Source organism: Paramormyrops kingsleyae, chromosome 23 (assembly GCF_048594095.1).
Source record: "Paramormyrops kingsleyae isolate MSU_618 chromosome 23, PKINGS_0.4, whole genome shotgun sequence".
Lineage (NCBI taxonomy): Eukaryota > Metazoa > Chordata > Actinopteri > Osteoglossiformes > Mormyridae > Paramormyrops > Paramormyrops kingsleyae.
The window spans coordinates 13,703,227-13,723,045 of record NC_132819.1 but is presented as its reverse complement, the minus strand read 5'-3'; the positions used below and the strand labels follow the sequence as shown (position 1 = coordinate 13,723,045).

Here is a 19,819-nt window from a genome sequence, read left to right as displayed (position 1 = left end):
CAAAAATGATATTCTTTCAGTTTATTTGTGATATGAAAAGGAACTTGAACAAGTTGAAGGTTGTGTTCTTCTTGTTTTTCTCTGCTTTCTACCATATCTTATACTACTCCTGTTTCATATACCTGTGTTATTCCAGATTGAAGTATCTATCCTCAACTGACCAGTTTTCACTGTCAGTATTGGGAGAACAATGTAGCTGATGGAAGCTCAAATATAAATATCCGTCACATATGATGAAGCACTGCAGTCTTTTTTGGTAACTATATGAATATCAAAAAGGACATAAATGCTGCTTCGTGCCCTGTGCCTTATCCCTCCTGGGACAAACTGTGTTGCTGCACCATTACGCTGGAGAAGCACTTGTGAAAATTGGAATGGCAATATGGAATTTTTTATTTGAATTTCCTTGACCTTGTATTAGTGAACTGAAAAGCCCACATTCCAGATGTCCTCACTTTTGAACCATGCTATGGAAAATGTTCCCAGAGCTAGCAACCAGGACGAAAACAAATGACCGACGATAAAGTAGAGATCAGGACCTTTGAGAGCTGATAAATCCATGTATCCAAGTGGATGAGAGACCTCCAAATGCTGTTAGAAACTTCTAATTTCTACCGTGGCACTTTGTCAATATTCCTGTTCAGCTCCTCACCCTGTGTCCTTTTCTACTCAATTACCCTTGTCAGAGGCTTCTTGGGAGCGTCCAGGAGGACGAGATTCCAGGTGAGACCAACTGCAAACGAGCTCCCCGCTCAAACAGATCTACTGCCGTCCTAATTACTGCTAACTAGCCAAAGAAACACAGATGACCACCAATGCAAGCGCAGGACCTACCCGTGAAAGGACCCATAGGAGATCTTCCAGCAGTACATTCAATGGCTAATGATGAGGAAGAATTGATGATTACACTCTGTATTTTTACTGCTGACTTCAAAGGCAAAGCCTGCTCACACCTTTTAAAAATTCCAGCTTTCTAAAAATAGACGCTTTAAATATGCATCAGCCAGTCATATTTAAACATTGCAAGTAATAGCTTTTTCATCATTTATGAGGAAATAATAAAAGAGACTCCTCTGTGCAATGGATATCAGTGTTATCTACAGCTACAGTGCATGCACCAAACAATAGGAGCACTGCCCTTGTGCTCCAGCGGTCCATTAGACGGCTGGGCGTGTTTTAAATCCCATTAGAAGAGCGGCCCTGACATAATTGCCAAACCGCTCTGACTTTCTAAATAGGTCAAGCTTTGATTTGACATTCATTAGCCAGACATGTCCCAGTCCGGTGCCTCCCTCGCCTCACGGCTGGTGAAGACAAAGAGGATAATCATCTGCCTTAACAGTCGGCCTGGACCTTGAAAAATAAACATAAGCACTATTGGTAACCTTGCCTCGCGATCTGGAGTTGAATTCCGATCCCACATCCCAAGGATTGGCAGGTCTCCGCAACATCTGTCATAACCATGAATGGCTGATTTTAAGTATGCGCGTCGTTATCCCAGTGCCGTTAAACAGATGGCAATGTTAAGTCTGAATGATGCGCTACACATCCCTGGCGGACAGTGTTTTCTTATATTACTGTGGCTCCTCAATCCCTTAGTGGTATATCCTCAGAAATGAGGAGAAGAAGAAGGCTGCAGAGACAAACGGTATTGTTGGCCTCAACTTTCAACAATTCGCACATCAATTCCAACTTCGGGCCCTGGTAAATTTTGTAAATTGTTTTATTGTTCCCCGTCATGTAAATGCCCAGACAAAAAAAAATAAAAAATTGAATTGCAGGTTGCAACAATGGACTCCCTGAGAAAGGACGACATATAGTTGTGTGTGTGTGTGTGTATATATATATATATATATATATATATATATATATATATGTATATATATACACACACACACACAGTAAAACCTCGGATTGCGAGCATAATTTGTTCCGGAAACGTGCTCATAATCCAAAGCACTCGTATATCAAAGCGAATTTTCCCATTAGAAATAATGAAACTCTCGACTTTAACAAGGAACCTATCCAATGACAGCTGCTTTTGCCTCCTTTTTGATTTTGCGAAAACGTGACATCGCATTGTCGTTAAACAGATTCATCGCTTGCACTGCTACGCCCTTATTCGCGTGGTGTTTTTCTACTAAATTTTGATGATATGGGTGAGGGACACTGACTGAGACCGAGCATGGGAGATGATTACCCACAATCCCACAGTGAGAGAGAGAGAGAGAGAAGAACCAACGGCTCAGCTGTGATCACGTGACGCTCGGCAGACAACGTGTATACATAATACACGTATTGCAAGACCTCGCTCGTTTATCAAGTTAAAATTTATTTAAAAATTTTGCTCATCTTGCAAAACACTCGCAAACCAAGTTACTCGCAATCCGAGGTTTGACTGTGTGTGTGTCTATATATATATATATATATATATATATATATATATATATATATATTGCCCTTCTTCTGTGACTGTCCCTTCTGAAGCCGCTTTGATTCCAAGATGAATGGTGCACTTTATTCGAACTGGGATGCTAGAAAGAGGGTAGATGAGCACAACTTGGAAAATATATGCAGCTTTCCAAAATGTCCCATTTTCACTGTACAAACGCATGTGGGAATAAAAAAAAATGCATTTTGACAGCACTTGCAGTATTTGTTGCAGTATTTGGATTATACTGAAGGCATATCATAAGGATGCTGATTAATCCAGTACACGGCAAAGCCAGAATTTATGTTCTTACCACAGACTAGTGGTGTATGCCATGATATGATTCGATTTCGATTTTATAAGGCAGAGATTTGATATCTGACGATATTTGAAATGTTACTGCTATACGATACAATTCAATTTGACTCAGTAATACATGATCAATATTTTCTATAAAGTGAAACTTCAGCTAATTTTAGTGGAGTTTATTTGAATTCAAAATACTTTAAAATAAATGTTTGATTTTTTATTTTGACAAGAGAATATGTTAAAAAAAACAGCCATAAATGTCTCATATGCAAAAAAATGTCTGTACAAGAAACACTTTGTCTTGTATTTATAATTTAACAACAAAAAATCTATTTCTGGATATGCATAGCTTTCTTTCTAAAAGTGTAGGAACAAGGTGTGCTAAACTGCATTAAATGTACCGTAACGTTTTGGTCTCTACTCTTTACTAAGGTGAGTCTCTAGATTGCTTTCTGTGAGAGATTTTTGCACAGATTTTTTTGGCACCATTTTGGCAAATCATCATGGTATAATGATATGAATCGATATTTGTTTATTGAGTCAGTTAAATTATTAGTATTGTATAAAGTATTGTGGTCTTAACAATCGATATATCAATTAGAATCAATGAATTTTTACACTGCAGGCTATTACATTACTAACTTCCCAAGTCAACTCAATATTTTTAAAGCATATAAGAGGTAAACAATATATATAAAAGTAAACATTATATATGGTTAGTAAAACTACTTTAAACATAAATAATTCATGAATTATAAAGGGACTATTTAAACAACACCGTAACTAAGGGCAGGAGTGACAAGTGGTATAATTTCAATCATTTATGCATTTATAATTGCACCCCTTTGTGTTGGATGTATACATCTCATGCTATATGACATGTAACATGTATTATATTATGTGTACCAGATATCCCAGTAATTATCTGGAAGCCTTCCCACCTTTACTTTTTAATTAATTTTTCCAGTTTATTTCCCGCAGGGCATTTTACATTTCTAAAATAAGCTGTTGGCCATGCTATCTACCTGTTTTAGGGCTGTTAGGCCTAACATGAACAGATGCCACAAGAATATTAGGTGAAGTTTTATTTTCAAGGAGTTTCTGTAAAAAGATAATTATACTGACATTTGAAAATATTTTAGTGCTGTTTTCACAACTGTTGAGAATGATGGTTTAAAAATAGCACATTTCCAAATTCCGAGCATGAGCTTGTTTATTTCCTTAATCTGTTCTTTTTTTATTGAGGAAAGGTCACTTTGTGTTGAGCTTAAATGTTTTCTTCTGATAAGCACACAGGCCCATTTCAGGCGGATGCCCTTTTGAAAACTCGACATCAGAAGACAGCTGTACACATATTAAAGATACATTGGGAGTCGGATGAGGAGCAAACTGCAGAAAAGAGACACGGACATCAGAAGCCTGCAGTCTCCCAGGTGTCAGGATGAAATAATACTTGGATCACAAAGAAGTGTGAACGCTGACCAGAGTGTGGCCTTTCCAGGGACCCACGAGGAACAGGATTCACTTCCCGTCTTCTCCATTTATCTTCCGAGTCTTACCACTTTCCCACATAAAAATGTCAGTAATATATAATAAATCAGTTTTTTTTCTCAAACCCGGTCCTCAGTGACTCTCAGACAGTCCATGTTTTTGTTCCCTCCCAACCAGGGCTGAATTTAGGGGGGTTAAAGTCATTGTTGGGGCCCAACATACAGAACAAAATGCTGCTGTAAGAACTAGACAAAAATAAATTGGGTTCCCCCACACCGCAGGTTAGCAGATGCATAAGGCCAGGCTTGCACAGCTCCCTGCCAGACAGTCCACACCTGGGAGGGAGCAAAAACCTGGATTGTCTGGGAGTTCCTGAGGACCGGGTTTGAGAATCAATGTAAGAGATCAGGAGGAATTCTCCTCCATTTTTGTTTTAAGCGTTAGCCAGTCTGTCATTTTTTTCGTCAGAAATTACTGTACATAATTCCACCAATATCAAAATTAAGGCTTCATCATTTACTCTTTCTTTTCTCTTAGCTATATACCTTAACGATTTTTAAACAGACCGTTGCTGCTTCTTGCCGTACATGAATGCGTCCACCTACTGTGGAGGTTCCACTGGCCTGGATTGCACATAGGGCAGCGATCGCAGAGTTGACAGTGAGTCTCCATTATAGGGCACCTGATCAGTCAAAGGCGGAGATGGAGAGATAGACGTAGCATGGATTTTGTGAGGTATGTGCACTGTTAAAGGGCTTGAATTTGAACTCCCCCCTTAAACATCCATTGCAAACAACATGATGCCAGGAGTTGGCAAGGTCATGGTGTTATGTGGGTGTTATTGCGCTCCACAGTGGTTGGCCCTGCCTCCATGGACGAATGAAATGGGAGATTTCCCTGCCTACTTTCCGCTTGACAGCTCTGCCGCCCATCGTGCTGCCGCCGTGCGTAGCTCTCAGGGAAAAGGGTTCCATGAACCACTAGATCTGTAGATTCTGACGATGTAAACAGGGGAAAATAAACAACATGACAGTAATTTCATGTTCCAGAAATGACATATTGCTGTGCATGTTATGCCCAAGCTATGAGTCACGTCATTCTCGGGGAACTCTCGGAGTTTGTTTCGCTCTGCTTTCCGTAGACTTCGTTAGACATCGTCTTACATTCCCCTGGATCATGGATGGACAAATGATGCTTGAGACAAAAAAAAGTTCCCTCTTTGACCAAGTGAATTAAATTGATGACCATAACATGATCTCTCAAAGTTCGTATCCACAGCAGAGCTGTAGAAATCATGCATCCTTTGTACTGCTTTCAAACGGTTTCCCAATGATCAGATTTTTGCCAAAGCTGAACCTGGTTTAATCTTCTGTGGATTGATGGAGACCAAACAAGCCTTGTCTTCTGATCCTCTTGTGGTGGTCCTAATTCTGTTGTGTTCTAATTCTTTTATGACATTCAAGGTGTAATTTTTTTGGTTACTGTGCAGCTAGAGCTTACGGCAGCACTATGGTTCCAGTATGTATCAGTGTTTCTCAACCTGGCCGTCAGGGGACCCCCTAGACAGTCCCTGTTTTTCTCCTACCATGGGCTGAGAGGGAGCAAAAACGGGGACCGTCTGGGGGGGTCCAAGAGGACCAGGGAAACACAGATCTATATCAATGCATCTGTTCAATCTGCCTTCATATATTGACTATCACTGGAGGTTTAACCTCATGCTGCCTACAAAGAATAATTGATGTATTTAAATATATAGCACAGTTTGAACAATCAGAAATAAAACAAGCAAAAGAAACAACCAAAAAATCAAAGTCAAAATTCATGAATTAACCACAAACATTCTCTGAAGGAACAACCATGTAGACTTTCCCCATTAGTTGCAAAGTCCCCAGATACAGATAACAGCTACAGATCTGAGACCTCTTTGAATCTACAAGGCCTCTGGGTATCTCTAATGCACAACGGAGTACACTTTTCTTGCGCCTTAAGCCGCTGCTTATTTGAGATGCTACTTTTAAAGCACAGGCAGCCACTCCGGGCTTGAGCTCCACGACATGGTTTGCACATCTAACAGCCAATACTGCAGGAGGCAGCCCTTGGTGTGTACGGGCAGAGTGCAGCTTTTCAGATAGGCCGAAACACAATGCACCATCGTGGAGACATAATCCCTCACAGGTCCCCCGCCACCGGATTCTGACATCGCCAACAAAAGAATACATCAAGCGTCACTTCCAAAAAAGAGGACAGAATGGGCTAATACATTCATCTGGGCGTGTGCAGTTGCCGCTAATGCAATTTTTTTTTGACATCTTAAGTGCAGTAACAATCACAGCCCTGCTCTGAAAGAAGCTGTGCAGGCAAAAACCAGGTCATTGCAAAAGCACGCTAAATCGAAGGCGGAGAGCCAGCCAGCGGTAGGCTAAAGTGTAGCCTTTGACCTGATGTGACCAGGGGAGGACGATAGCTCTCTGCACCAGATCAATATTCTGTATTTGGCTTCAAATGGGTCTTCGGTTGCATCATGACCTGAGATGCTGACGCCATTTAAGCCAGAGACATCATGGTCATACATTCAAACATTACAGTGACTTATCCCTCACATCTTGTGGTTTGAACTGCTTAGCTAAATCTGTGAGCACGCTCATTATAAATGATTAGAAAAGTTCGTAAAATGATGAAAGATTATTAAAAAAAATTGGTATTATGTGCTCAGGCGTGGCAAGGTTACCATTGTTTCCTTGAGATACCAACTGGCTTTGAGTTGATGTGATAGTTATCAAAAGGGATTCAATTAAATTTCCTTTTCTTTTGGTTCTCTATTCAAACAACTGACTTGTGATTAAGGCACATGTTTCATATTACAACCCCAACTGATACCCCATGCTATTTTTTCCATTAGAAGTTCAATTACTATGATTCAGAATACGTCTTAATTATTTCACCGACTTCCTAATGGTTTTCACATAAAAATGGCTATTGTTCCTAGTATAATTATAAGAAAGTACTCAAAGTCTATACGTACCACATTTCGCTGAAAGGAAATTGTATACCTAACCTGACAATTAATTAAAGCAACACCAAGAACATGCAAGTCATGCCTTTCATCTTAGAAGAAAGTCTTAATAATTAAAACCCCTCAAATTAAGGATAGAGCTCTCAAACCTCAGGAAAAGCTTCTGAGTGTATGTGCACTATACAGTCTTGTGTCGAGTTATGTCTGAGGTTCGTAGTAAATATTATACATGGATCGAGTTGACGCCTGGATGCGACATAGTAGGACGTTACCGGATGTGTCACTTATTGTAACAGGTGCAGGAGAATAGGCAGCGCTGCCAGAGGTATAATGACCATCCATATCTAAGCTGTAATACTGCACGTATACAGTAACGCATAGGCCTTTGTGATGGGCAGCTACAATATCGAGATACGGCCAGATTCACTTGTGTCCCAAATGCGAACAAAAGTTGACACAAAGCTGGACATATAATTTATAAAAATGTGACACATAACTGTATATAAAATAGTAAAAAAAAACTTCTGATTTGCTATTAAATAACTACTTACATTGAACATTAAATCGAAAATGCTACATGACTGAGATACATTGAATCTTCAAGTATGTAGATTTGTGAACAGAACTTACTTCTGTCCTTGGCTGCTGTAGTTGTTGTCATAAGCATCGTAACCCTGGTCATCGTATGCAGTTCCATAGCCGTCATCATATTCCTAGAAGACAAGGTGGTGGTTGGGGGCTTAATTAGTCAGGAGAAAACAACTTAGACTTTGAAAATTAAAAACATGGACGACACTTTACTCAAGGGGGCACAAATAAATGAAAAACTACTCAAGTACAAATCATGAACAAATAGAGAAACTGAACCTTTACGACTGATTAATGATGAACGAAAATGTGATCAATATGCAAGTAACACTTCGCTTCTAGTTAATTAATACAATAATTAATTCATAATTAATTAATTAATACAATAAGTAAGGCTGTACTACTAGGTGCCTACTCCAATGAAATGTTACTAAAATACACATTACGATTAAGAAGAGGAAAGGTTAGTTGAGCTAAATCTGTTCAGCCTCAAGCAAAGGAGGCTGAGGGGGGACATGATCCAGGTCTATAAGATTCTAACAGGTTTGGATGCTGTTCAACCGAATAGTTACTTTAGCATTAGTTCAAATACAAGAACTCGTGGCCATAGGTGGAAATCAGCGGGAAAACATTTCAAACTGGATTTAAGGAAGCACTTCATTCTTTACACAGCGTGTAGTCAGAGTATGGAATAGTCTTCCTGATAATGTAGTGCAAGCTGAATCCTTGGATTCCTTTAAATCAGAGCTAGATAAGATTTTAACAACTCTGAGCTATTAGTTAAGTTCTCCCCAAGCGAGCTCGATGGGCCGAATGGCCTCCTCTCGTTTGTATAGTTCTTATGTTCTTATGTTCTTAAAGCAGTTATATATGAGCTCGTTTGCAGTTAATATATCCAGCCCTTATGTGCATTGTCAACAAGAGTGTAAAAACTGTTACTGTTTGACATGTGGGTCAATGTGTTGATCTCATCATGTCGTTTACATGCTTCATTGCCTGACAGACCGGTATCTCCCATGCAATGCTTGGGCATTATTACATATGTCTACAGGAATGAGCATCTGCTTGCTCTTCAGCTTAACCCCTTAGGTCAGGCGTCAAAGGCATGCCATTCTGCGTCCGACCTCATTTAGGCGAAATGAGACGTCTGTTCGTAGTTCCGTTGCAACACTGTGCATATATTTATCCAGTAATTCCATCTGCTAGGTTTGAAACGTGTTAATGTGATGTTTGTGACATGTATCATTAAAAAATACACCTGTCCTACATAGCAGGGGCTTTTCTCATTAGGAGAGCTTAGGGTATAGCTAGGAAACTGCAAAATGGCAGGGTCTACAATATATGTGCATCACATAGAGTGACATGGTGATTAGGAGGTTAGTACTCATGGATCCAGGGTAGGGAGGTTCTCCCGGTGTCACGTGGGTTTTTCAGGTCCTGCCAGTACTTATGCACCCTGCATTAGACTGGCATCCCGTCCAGGCTGTACCCCAAACTTGTACCCTGTGCTGCCTGGTATAGACTTCTAGGCAACTCTGACCATGTTATGTGGATGGAAGGATGGCTGGATTTATTTAGAAGGAACGAGGAGAAAACCACAAAACAACTGCAAAATGTATCGCTGAATATTCTAAAGGGTACAGTAGCCCTTTGAGGTCGTGTTTTTCACAGCCTCGTGTGTTTTGTTGCTTAGCTGATTATTACCCATTCATATATTATTATTTTCCATTTATAAAAGCCAATATTTTCACTGGAGTAATTTAGGATAAGTATCTTGCTCCTGGATTCTGCTCCTACTATTAAGACTCCTGGTCCAGCAATTTCTGAGCTAAAGTCCATGCCCTAAATGGCTAGTATTTTTGCAAGGACACAAACAAGGAAGGTGAGGGTTCATAATATGAAGACAAAGATAAGCTGTAAAAATACATGCAAATGACTCTAGTGAATCATATGTTACAGAACTGAATTGGGTCTACAATTCACAAAATGTCATCCATCCATCCATACAAATTCTAATTGCTTATGCAGTACAAGGTTATGGGACAAAACGCCATCTGATAATCAAAATAAAGATTTAATAAGATTTTGTTTTTAATCGATTAAAACCAATTTTAATTTATTTGATTGCTTCAGATAAACCCTAATTAAATGCGTATGCACAGAATGACAAGTAAAAGAACGAAACTTCAATGATACATCAAATGTTACCACAGCCCCGCATGTACAGACTGTAGTGTCTTTAAACTGGTTTCTGAAAATACTGCTGGACATTTGAATTTATCAGGTGCGTGTTTGAACCCGTATTCAGCAAAGAGTCAGTTAATCCTTTTCACTATCCGACAAATCACCGGAGATGCTACATTAGCAGGAGAAACGGACATCTCTGCCCCCTGAAACGCTCACTGCGGAGGGCCCAGTGTCAGTCCCAGGCTGCCCTCCGCACAGCCCCTGCTCATAACACAAAAAAATAAAGTCAGCTTTACTGGTGTGCTGTCTTTCTGGCAAATCGCTTCTGTGTGAAAACCGTGCTTTCATTACAGGCCTGAATCAAGGCGTTCTCTTGGCACAGTTTTCTTGTCTGAAATTCACATTAACAAGCTGTTATATAATCCTGCTTTGGACAAATCTTACTGCTTGTATATACAGTATTCCTGAACATATATACAAGACATTTTTGGTGAACTTGAATGAAAATTATTATTATAATCAGTAAAATATAATTATATGTGGGGTATTATAGGGTATTTAATCTATCTTAATGTTCTCCTTGCCTTCATGTCATGTCACTTCATGGGAATATAATTACTTATACTATTTAAAGTCATTAAAATGTAGAAATAAAAGCTAATAAATGAGGACAGATCTCACTGTCCGCTCGGACACGTCTGAAGCACTGAGGCGTAATCTGCATGCCTTGATATGTCTGAGACCCTGGCAGTTAAAAAAACTCTGATGTTCTCTGGCGGGCAGTGAGTATTAGCAGAGGCGACTGATTCACGGCATGTTCAGATGACAATAGTAACATTAAGGGGTAATTTCATGCAAAGATACTGTGGCCCAACACGTCATTTCAATGTTCTCCGGCATTGATAAAACTTCATTTACACCAATCTAAGGACTGTGCCCCCCTCCCACTTTGAGGATTGTGTTTTATTTGTTCTGATGTAAACTGGTCTCGGAGTCGAGTTCATTCTTTGACCACACGTTGCTGAACCAGTTGTTGCTGAACCTGTTGATTTCCCTCAAAAGTCAGTGTTTCCCACACTGACCATAAAACGCTGGTGCTTTGGTTATTTCCCTCTGCCCCATAGTGTGGGAAAACTTAAAACCCCCTTAAAAATGTCAACACCTTTGTGTGTTTGGCTGCTGCAATACCATTATGGTTCAAAGCTTTTTTTTTTTTTGAAAGAAATGCATTGCAAATATTATCTGATAGATTTTGTTTCTGTGGAGCAGATAAGAGAATCAAGCTACTAAACTACAATAATGGATAAACTGTTATTATTTTTAAACCACAGTGCTTGGGGGCATCCCTGACTTTCAGACATCCTCTCGTCATATTTGATATGGCACTTTGAGTGCCATAGCATGTAGCATAGAGGTCTGCAATATGACTAATCTTACTCACAGAAGTAGTTCATTCTTTTGGTAATTTAATGAAAAACCAACATTCCGTCAGCTGCTCATGTCTTCAACAGAAAGGAACCTGTCGGGTACAATACATCAAAACAGATCTGAATCCAATTACGCTGCGAGCAGATTAAAACACTCAGTCAATTACCCTATATAATCACATTTCGGTTTGTTATAAATTTTCATCCTAGTAATTTTCAGCAATCAGATATGGCTACTCTTATAATCTATTTCAGATATGACTGTGACTGAATTTGCCACTTACAAGCACAACACTAACATTTATTTATTGAGAATGCCAACCATAAAAATGTCATGTTCCATCCATCCATCCGTCCACCCATCTATCTATCTACAGTATCTATCTATCTATGCATCACATTTCCAAAAGGCCACAATAAACACACAAGCACTGAAAGATATTCATTACTTATACATCCCAGTGTTGCTTCCTGCCTGACCCTTGACTTGCACACTTGCTGCAGGTCTAACCCCATGCAGCTCTGCACCCCAGCTGCTGGGAGTTCCTTGCACCACTCGCTCTCCCAGCACCAGAGGGCCCGCGGCACAGCGCAGGCACGATCCGGATGCCTGCTCACAGCTTTAGTCTTAAAGAGCCAGTCTGCGCATATCTCACTGCCATCATTACACCCCTCCTATGCGTTCCTGAGCACGTAATTAAGGTGGGAGCCGTTTGTGCTGCTCAGTGAAGGATCTTTGGTGAAAAGCACCGCTTCTCTCTCAAGGGGAGGGCTAGTAGTGAAAAATGGGGGGTGGGGGAATGAAACCAATCACATCCACAAACAAGGAAATGAATTGGTCTGCGACGGAAGGATTAAAATGCTTTTATTCCTTGGCATCGCCTAGTGACAAACTGATTTGGTGTGACGTTTTTTTTTCGGCAATAATATCGGGGCGGGAATTAAGAGTGTCCTGAGGGAGGAAGCATCTCGATTCTCGGTGAGGGCTCGCCCCCGCCGCAGATTTATGGCTCGCCAGACGCCGCCGTCTCCGGTGATGTGCAGGTGTCCAGGGAGCAGTTTACAGCCGTGACAATGATGGGCAACAGCTGGTCTAGGAGGCATTAGCTATGACCTCTTCACGTTCAAATCGCCACCTTTGAATAAATCCGTCAAATGCTGTTAGCTATGGGCTGGCATGCCAATTTCCAGGTGGGGTGAACCTCTTCACCCCTACGTCCGTAATGCATGCAGTGTTCCTGCCAACTGTCTAGCTGGCACCTGCTTCGATATTGAGGTACATGCCATTTATCAGACTTCATACTTATACTGTATATTAGCATCATATGTAAGATTCCATATATATAGTTTCTTATAAATATACAGGTGCTTGAGGAGCCAAATGTGTTTTTTTAAGCTGGTGATGTTATATTCTTTGGCAGTATTTATATTTACTGCTTTCAATTGGGGCAACGGATTGAACAGATGTACGAAAAATGCCCTTTGTTAGCCTTGCCACTGGATGATAGCTTAAAACACACATAATATCTGATTTCGAAATAACGCAAATATAAAACGTGATGCTTCAGCAGACATTTGCTCGCACCACTTCATCTGCATCTCTCCTTTACGCCTCAGAAATACCGAAGAAATATATTGTAATTATGAGTGATATAATTATGCACCTGTGTTGTGCGGCAGATGACTGCTTACTGCACAGTGAATTGCTCACTGTGTACAGAGATCGGGCCAAAGTCGCTGCCCCTAGACGGAATTGCAAGCTTTATTTCAAATCATGGGATGCTTCAGTGAACTCGTCTGAGAAGAAAACAAAATCAGTTAAGCTCCACCCTCCGCCCCCATATTTTTAATAGTCGGTGGGACCTCATTTTTCCGACCAAGTTATCTAAGACTGCTTATGACGGGAGCGGGGAACATCTGTAATGCAAGAGCGGTCAAGTTATCCCGCTGAGTTAAATAATACGCTTAGCCTGACAGGATGATGACAGGGATCAGAGAGCATTCTGGGGGGAGGGGGGGGGGGGCACCAGGCACGGCATGCCCCTGTTGATAATGGAAATACACGGAATGTCACGGGAATGGGCTGAAGGACAATTGCTTGGGATTACCTGAAATCCTCTTATAGTGTAAATAAACACATATTGTTGTTATTGCAGTTTGACTTTACAGCCAAGTCAAAGCAAGCCAATATATATCACAAGGTATAGTTCAAATGTACCGAAAAATGAGAGTCCCCAGGCCAGAGTCCCATGAGGTGGGTGGGGCTGCGGAGAGGACACTTGAGTTAAGTATTTAACCTGGATCGCTTCAATAAAATAATACTTAACTGCGTACGTGGGTGAAGTGTCATACTGCGCATTGCTCGGCTCGAGGTCAAACCGCCTGTTACTCTGATTAAATAAGTATTGCATGATTTGGAGCTATGTAAGAATGACCATGAATCGTAAGTACGGTTACTCACATATTCTCCGTATGTTTCCTGTACAATTGACGGTGGGGGGCGGTACCCAGCCGTGGGGGGTGCCCCTCGGGCCCTCTGCGTCGGCACTCCTCGGCCCCTGGCGGTTGGTGGGCGGCTCAATGGCGCCCCCCTGGGTGCTGCCCCACGCGGCACTGCGGCCTGCGGAGGGGGCACTCCTCCGCGACTCCTGAGACACAGTAATGGTCAACAAACAGAAAGCCAAATCTATTTTGCTTGTAATTCAATCTCAGGAGAAGTAATTGCATTATATTTGCATTGTACTTGTTTATATGACTTAATTGGATAATATTTGCCTGCTTAATCTATGTATTTCCTGCAGATAAATAAATTTAAAACATAGGGAATTAAATCAATTTGTGTTGAAGGACTTGGCTTATTAGAAGTCTAGCTACTTTCGAAAGAGCAATTTTGGGCTTGTGTATTTTGATGCAGTCTCCCCGTAGACGAAACACAGAGTCAATGTAAATCACACAATGGTCTTAAAACTCAGCTGAAATACACAGCAGAGTTTAATTTCGGGAGAGATCACAGATTAGCTGGCAAGGCTTCCCGAAAACAAAGGGGGCTGGTAACTCAGGGTTGAATTGCCAAACTAGAGGATGGAATATGTGTGTTTAGCAGCAGCTCTGTTTAGGACTATCTCATTATTTTATTTAAATTGTGAATGCCAACCTATTAAAAACAAATAACACATAAACCATATTTAACTATAGAGTTTACATGAAAAGGCATCATCCCACAATTTTCTTATAAATCCCATAATTATAAAATCTCGCACATAAAACTTCCAATTATGCAATTTTCTGCATTATGTGTGCCCCATTAACCAATATTAATGAGATTATCGCCGACAGTCAGCTGTGGAAATTCTTCAGATGTTCTGGAACAAAAATCTAGGCTTGCACTGTTTGCTTGCATTGTTTAAATCTGATCAGATGTAAATTTGCATTGCCACTGACTGGAGAAATCTCTCCAAATGCGAAGACTGTCATTAATTAGCGTGTTTTTTCTTTCCAGTCAGTATAATCTACAACCTGCCAGTCTTCTAATAAGAGCAAAATACATGCTGCAAATGCAATTTACAAAGGAGAGCAGTGCAGCAATTTACTCAGACTATATATCTCAGACAAATGTGTATTGCTGTTGTACAACAAAAAACCAAAGTATCTTGTATGGCACAAATCATATAAGCTGAAAGAGTCCTGTATGTATAGGACAAATCATATGAATTAAAAGCACCCTGAAGCTGTGACACAAATCATATAAACTGAGAGTTCAACAAGTATTTAAATACATACTTGTTTCCCCATCATCAGAACGCATTAAATTAAATCAGTGATAGACAATACTGTAAACGGTAAAGTTAAACATGCATATTCTGGTAATTAAATTAAGTTTTAATTAATCTGTTCATACCAGCTTATATATGGTGTCATTTGAAGTATACAGCTAGCTACTCCTTGTGTGCATAAAATATTTTTTATGTACTTGCATTTCCTTTAAAATGTTTCATGAATTGTAATGTTGCCTCGTGAATTGTAACGTTACCTCTCAGCGTTCACCCTCGCCTAACTTTTCTAGAAACTTTAACAACTGGAAATTTGTGACCACAGCTATTTCCATCACTGTGTAAAATACACAGGTTTTGATGACTGTGTTGGTCAGTTTAATATTATGTATATGTTTGTACACTGAGAAATGTAGTTTTAACTGGACACTGTAATCTAAAGGTATATAATTGTAAGACAGTAAATATCTTCAATAAGAGCCCTATTTATACTGGACTCAGAAACCTGCTCATTTTAATATCATGTAACCAGAAATATGAAACCCAAAATAAGAAAGCTGACATATCTCTTCTTAACTGCACTAGACGTATTGTACTAAAGATAATTTAGCTTCATGAGCTGAACTTAAAGGTAAATTAAGGATTAAATAACATTTCTGTGTTGGTCTATGCAAGCGGGAGATTTTAATACCATGACAATATGCAAATTTAATACAGAAAAACCCTGCTTCTCTACTCACATTTTCTTTTTCAGTCAATTTAAGAAGCCAAAAATTTTCATTTTCAGTTATATAAATGCACATGTCAGTGTCCTATTTTTCCACGGTACTGAATCTTAGAGGACATCAAGGGTGATACTGATTTCTTTTCTTATTGCTTTAATATTCATGGACCTTGATGCCTCAAAACTGCGGTACTTAGTGCTTTGAAGTTTAATAATACTAAATAAGAAACTCAAGCGTTCCACCCCCCATAGGCCCCCGCCCCCGCCCCTGCCCCTGCGGCACCTTCTGGCAGAAACTTTTGTGTCAGCAGGGACCGTATCCATAAATATGTTTCAGAGAGCTCAGGTAACTGTACCGATAGGTCGCTCTCGGTAGATTTCGTCGCCTCAGTAGACTTCATAGACCGGGGGGTTTCCCTCAGCAGATTTTGCCAATCAGAGACAATTCAAACTTGAAATTTTACTACCAGGCTACATGTTTGGTCAGGGGCAAACAAATTTTGGGGGGAATTCAAACTAGTAATTTTGTTTTGTGGCTTGGTGCCTGTGCGTCAGGCTGGGGGACAGCCGTGCCACTCTGAGGGCAATGCCTTCTGCCCACTGTACCTGTGTAGTCCTCCCCCCCTACAGTGTTCCCGGGTACCTGGGCTGGCCCGGAGCGGGCGTCCCTCTTCCTCTGGCTACTGGCTTTCCCCTCACGGCGGGCACCTTGGCGTCCTCAGAGGCCCCGTTCAGATACGTCAGCTCCTGCAGCTGTGCCTGTCTGATCTCATCATTGTAATCCTACAGACGAGGCATACCACACAGCACCCCATTCAATTACACCATATTAAATTACCTCCTTTATCTCTAGGTTACCGCCGGGGAATATATAATTAATGTACTCAGAGTGCTGTAACCTGCTCTCCTTAGGCAAACCATCTTTCAGATTCCATGCCGATATGCAACATCGTTTGGTGGGGTTACTATGTATATTGATGCAATATACAATTAAGAAAAGAAAGACACTTCTAATGAGGATTTTATATTTTATCATACTTTATAGAAATCTTGGTTAATTAATTATACCTTTACTAATGGAAAAGGGAACTGTAATTTCAGGTGTATAAATATACCATAAGTTAATCAAATGCCAGTTAATTTTCATTATGATGACAATTCATATGGTCGTGGGCAAACAAGGCTAGTGATTGTAAAGGTAATTGTTGTATGAGACGAAAATGATTGTACCTGGGAGAGTGTTCTGGCGATCTGATGACTGTAAGAGTCATCATTAATTAATGCTGACTGCGCATTCATGTGCACCTCAGACCACAATTGAGTTATGAATGGGGACATTAATAATAGGAACGATATGAGCTGCTTGCACACGTACTGGGATAAGGAACTTCTTGATCTCCTCCAGCGCATGGCCCATCCTGGCGTAGGCCTCGGCTGGAGGGGCAAACACCTCGATGAGAACGTGGAGGTCCTCGTTGAGGTGCTGGAATTTGGCCTCACCACTCTTCCTCAGCTCCTCCTCCTGAAACACGCCACAGCTTCTACGTAAAACCACGTAAGCCATCGCCGCGTTTACTTTAACAGTACACACATATAAAGCTGTTGCTTCAACACATGATAGCATTTCAGTAGCATGCAATGACTGGAACAGTTGAGTGAAAAATGAATATTACAAAAAAAATATGAAGCTATTTGTCATGCAACAATGTGTTGTCCCCTTTACTCCTGCTAAAAGAGAATGTTGTGGTCACTAATTGAACTTCACAGGTCTGACCCTCAGCTAACACGCTTCATCGGGCTATTAGTGCCTTTGTTATGGCCGCTGTGTTTACTGCAAAATGACAACATAGGACTTCTGTGCTTATGGTAAAATCCAATTTTAGAGAATGAGTCAGGGCTGAGTTCATCTAATAAAGGCTTTCTTTAAGGCTCATGCTCCCCGGTTTACCCTTAGAACCATACTCAAGTGAGATAAACAATGAGTAATAAAGAAAAAACACTCAGACGGCTTTGGTTTTTTTGTACATTATGACAGTATTTCTGACAGTATAATAAAACATATTTTATAGGCTTGGAATTTAAACCTAAGGGACCTGCTACGAGAATGATTAGGCAAAAAGACAAAAAAAAACAACAAAGAGAAACAGCTAAAGGACTGTAACGTAATGTAAGTAACTTAAAATATACCCATCAGCTCGTTCATCTTTTTGGGAAACTGGCATTTCTGGCAGAATATACCGGATTTTAGAGTATCCCAGGAAACAGAGGCTGAGCATAAAAATGCTAGTGAGAAGCTAATATGCAACTTTAAATGATTATAACGCTCTTCCCAACCAAACAGACAAATGATAAAGTTAAGCGCAATGACAAAGTGAAATTCGCTAAGGGGAGGCCTGGGCCTAAATGGGAGTGTTAGGAAGCATGAGCCAGCGCGTTGGGAGGGCCCCTTAGCGCCTGGACATGCCACATCGCCGTGAGTGACCGTCCTCTCAGACACGCCGGCGAGCTAACAGGCTAGCGGGGCCCCTGTGGGCCTGCCTCTGTGAGAGGACATCTCCTCTGCGAGCAGCTCGTTGCTGCTGAGAATTCCGCCTTTTATGAAGGCCCTGAAAACTGGGCCCTTTGTGTATTAGAGATAACAGACATCAATAATCCAGAGGCTGCGTGGAGAGTCTCTGGAGCCAATGGCAAAAGATTAGAGGTGTCTAGTCTGTTTATCTATTGGCAGAATCTTCCCGTTATTTTTTTTGTAACAGAAAATCTGATTATGAAGGCAATTCTTTCTAGAAAAAGAAACACAATGCTTTAAATTAATGACTTCCACAGGAAAAACAGCAATGGGGACAAACACAGTCCGTATGTGGCCTAACATACAGCATGTAACACATAATACGGCCCACTGATTAACTTCAGATAGCATTACAATGAAGTGAAGATCTAATACTATAATAATAATAGCCAAATAAAACTTTTAAATGCTATTTCAACGTCTTTATGCTGCATATATACATATTGCACTAAAACAAATCTTTTAAGTGAGCTTTTAGCAGTTAGGCTAAATTTAGGTTCATTACTTCTTTTTCACATCGATGGATCCTATTTCATCTCACACAGGCTAATATTGTTTGGACTGATGCCTATTGCTGCTAGAAGGAAATGAACGAAGAGCTGAACTGTGGGATGCACTTCTTAGTATAGCTCGAGACATGAATCAGGTGCAATTACATCATATATATATATATATACAGTATATATATATATATATATATATATATATATATATATAGAGAGAGAGAGAGAGAGAGAGAGAGCTTTTATGTAATAAAATATTAAGGGTGGACTGACATATGGACCAACAAGTACAATCGAAAGACGGCTCATAATGCAAAAGCTATAAGAAAATAATAACAACAGTGAAGCCATTAGCTCTTTGTGTTACTCTCCAGAGTCCATAAATACGCTATGACAAGTGGCCACAGTGCTCAGGGGAAACAGGCATGACCAGCTGACTCAATTCACATACAGTATATGGCAATAAGCACTGAATGTACAATCTCCTCTCCATCCGCACATTACCTTCTCATTGCCAAACGTCTCATATCATTCATGTACTGTATACAAGCAAAGGTAACACCAGGGCTTGCAATACCAATACCGTAAACCCCCTAATATGAAGACATCCTGCTGTTGTTGTGTAATTTATGGGGGGAGGGTCAGGAGTCAAATTTCAGATAATAATGAGGTACAGTAGGTTTATTAACTTCCCTGGTACGGTTTACACTGTCTGAATGCAATTACTCACAGGCTGTAATTTGCACTGATTAATGCCTCTCTGTCAGGATCTGCATTTGTGGTACATTCATTTGTAGCATTTTTACA

General features: G+C 40.4%; 1 protein-coding gene across 4 annotated transcripts in view; it reads right to left on the bottom strand.

Moving 5' to 3' along the window:
- khdrbs3 (KH domain containing, RNA binding, signal transduction associated 3) overlaps positions 1-19,819 on the bottom strand; it is a 72,253-nt gene that overhangs the window by 10,459 nt on the left and 41,975 nt on the right. For all 4 annotated transcript variants that reach the window (XR_002838260.2, XM_023811769.1, XM_023811770.1 and 1 more), the window contains 4 exons: positions 17,316-17,462; positions 16,584-16,723; positions 13,908-14,094; positions 7,875-7,957 (listed from right to left, as the gene is read on the bottom strand). Coding sequence is in view for 3 of the 4 variants with exons in the window: in XM_023811769.1 (XP_023667537.1) it covers positions 7,875-7,957; positions 13,908-14,094; positions 16,584-16,723; positions 17,316-17,462 (557 nt within the window). In the remaining variant the exon portion in view is untranslated. The remainder of the gene's footprint in view (positions 1-7,874; positions 7,958-13,907; positions 14,095-16,583; positions 16,724-17,315; positions 17,463-19,819) is intronic.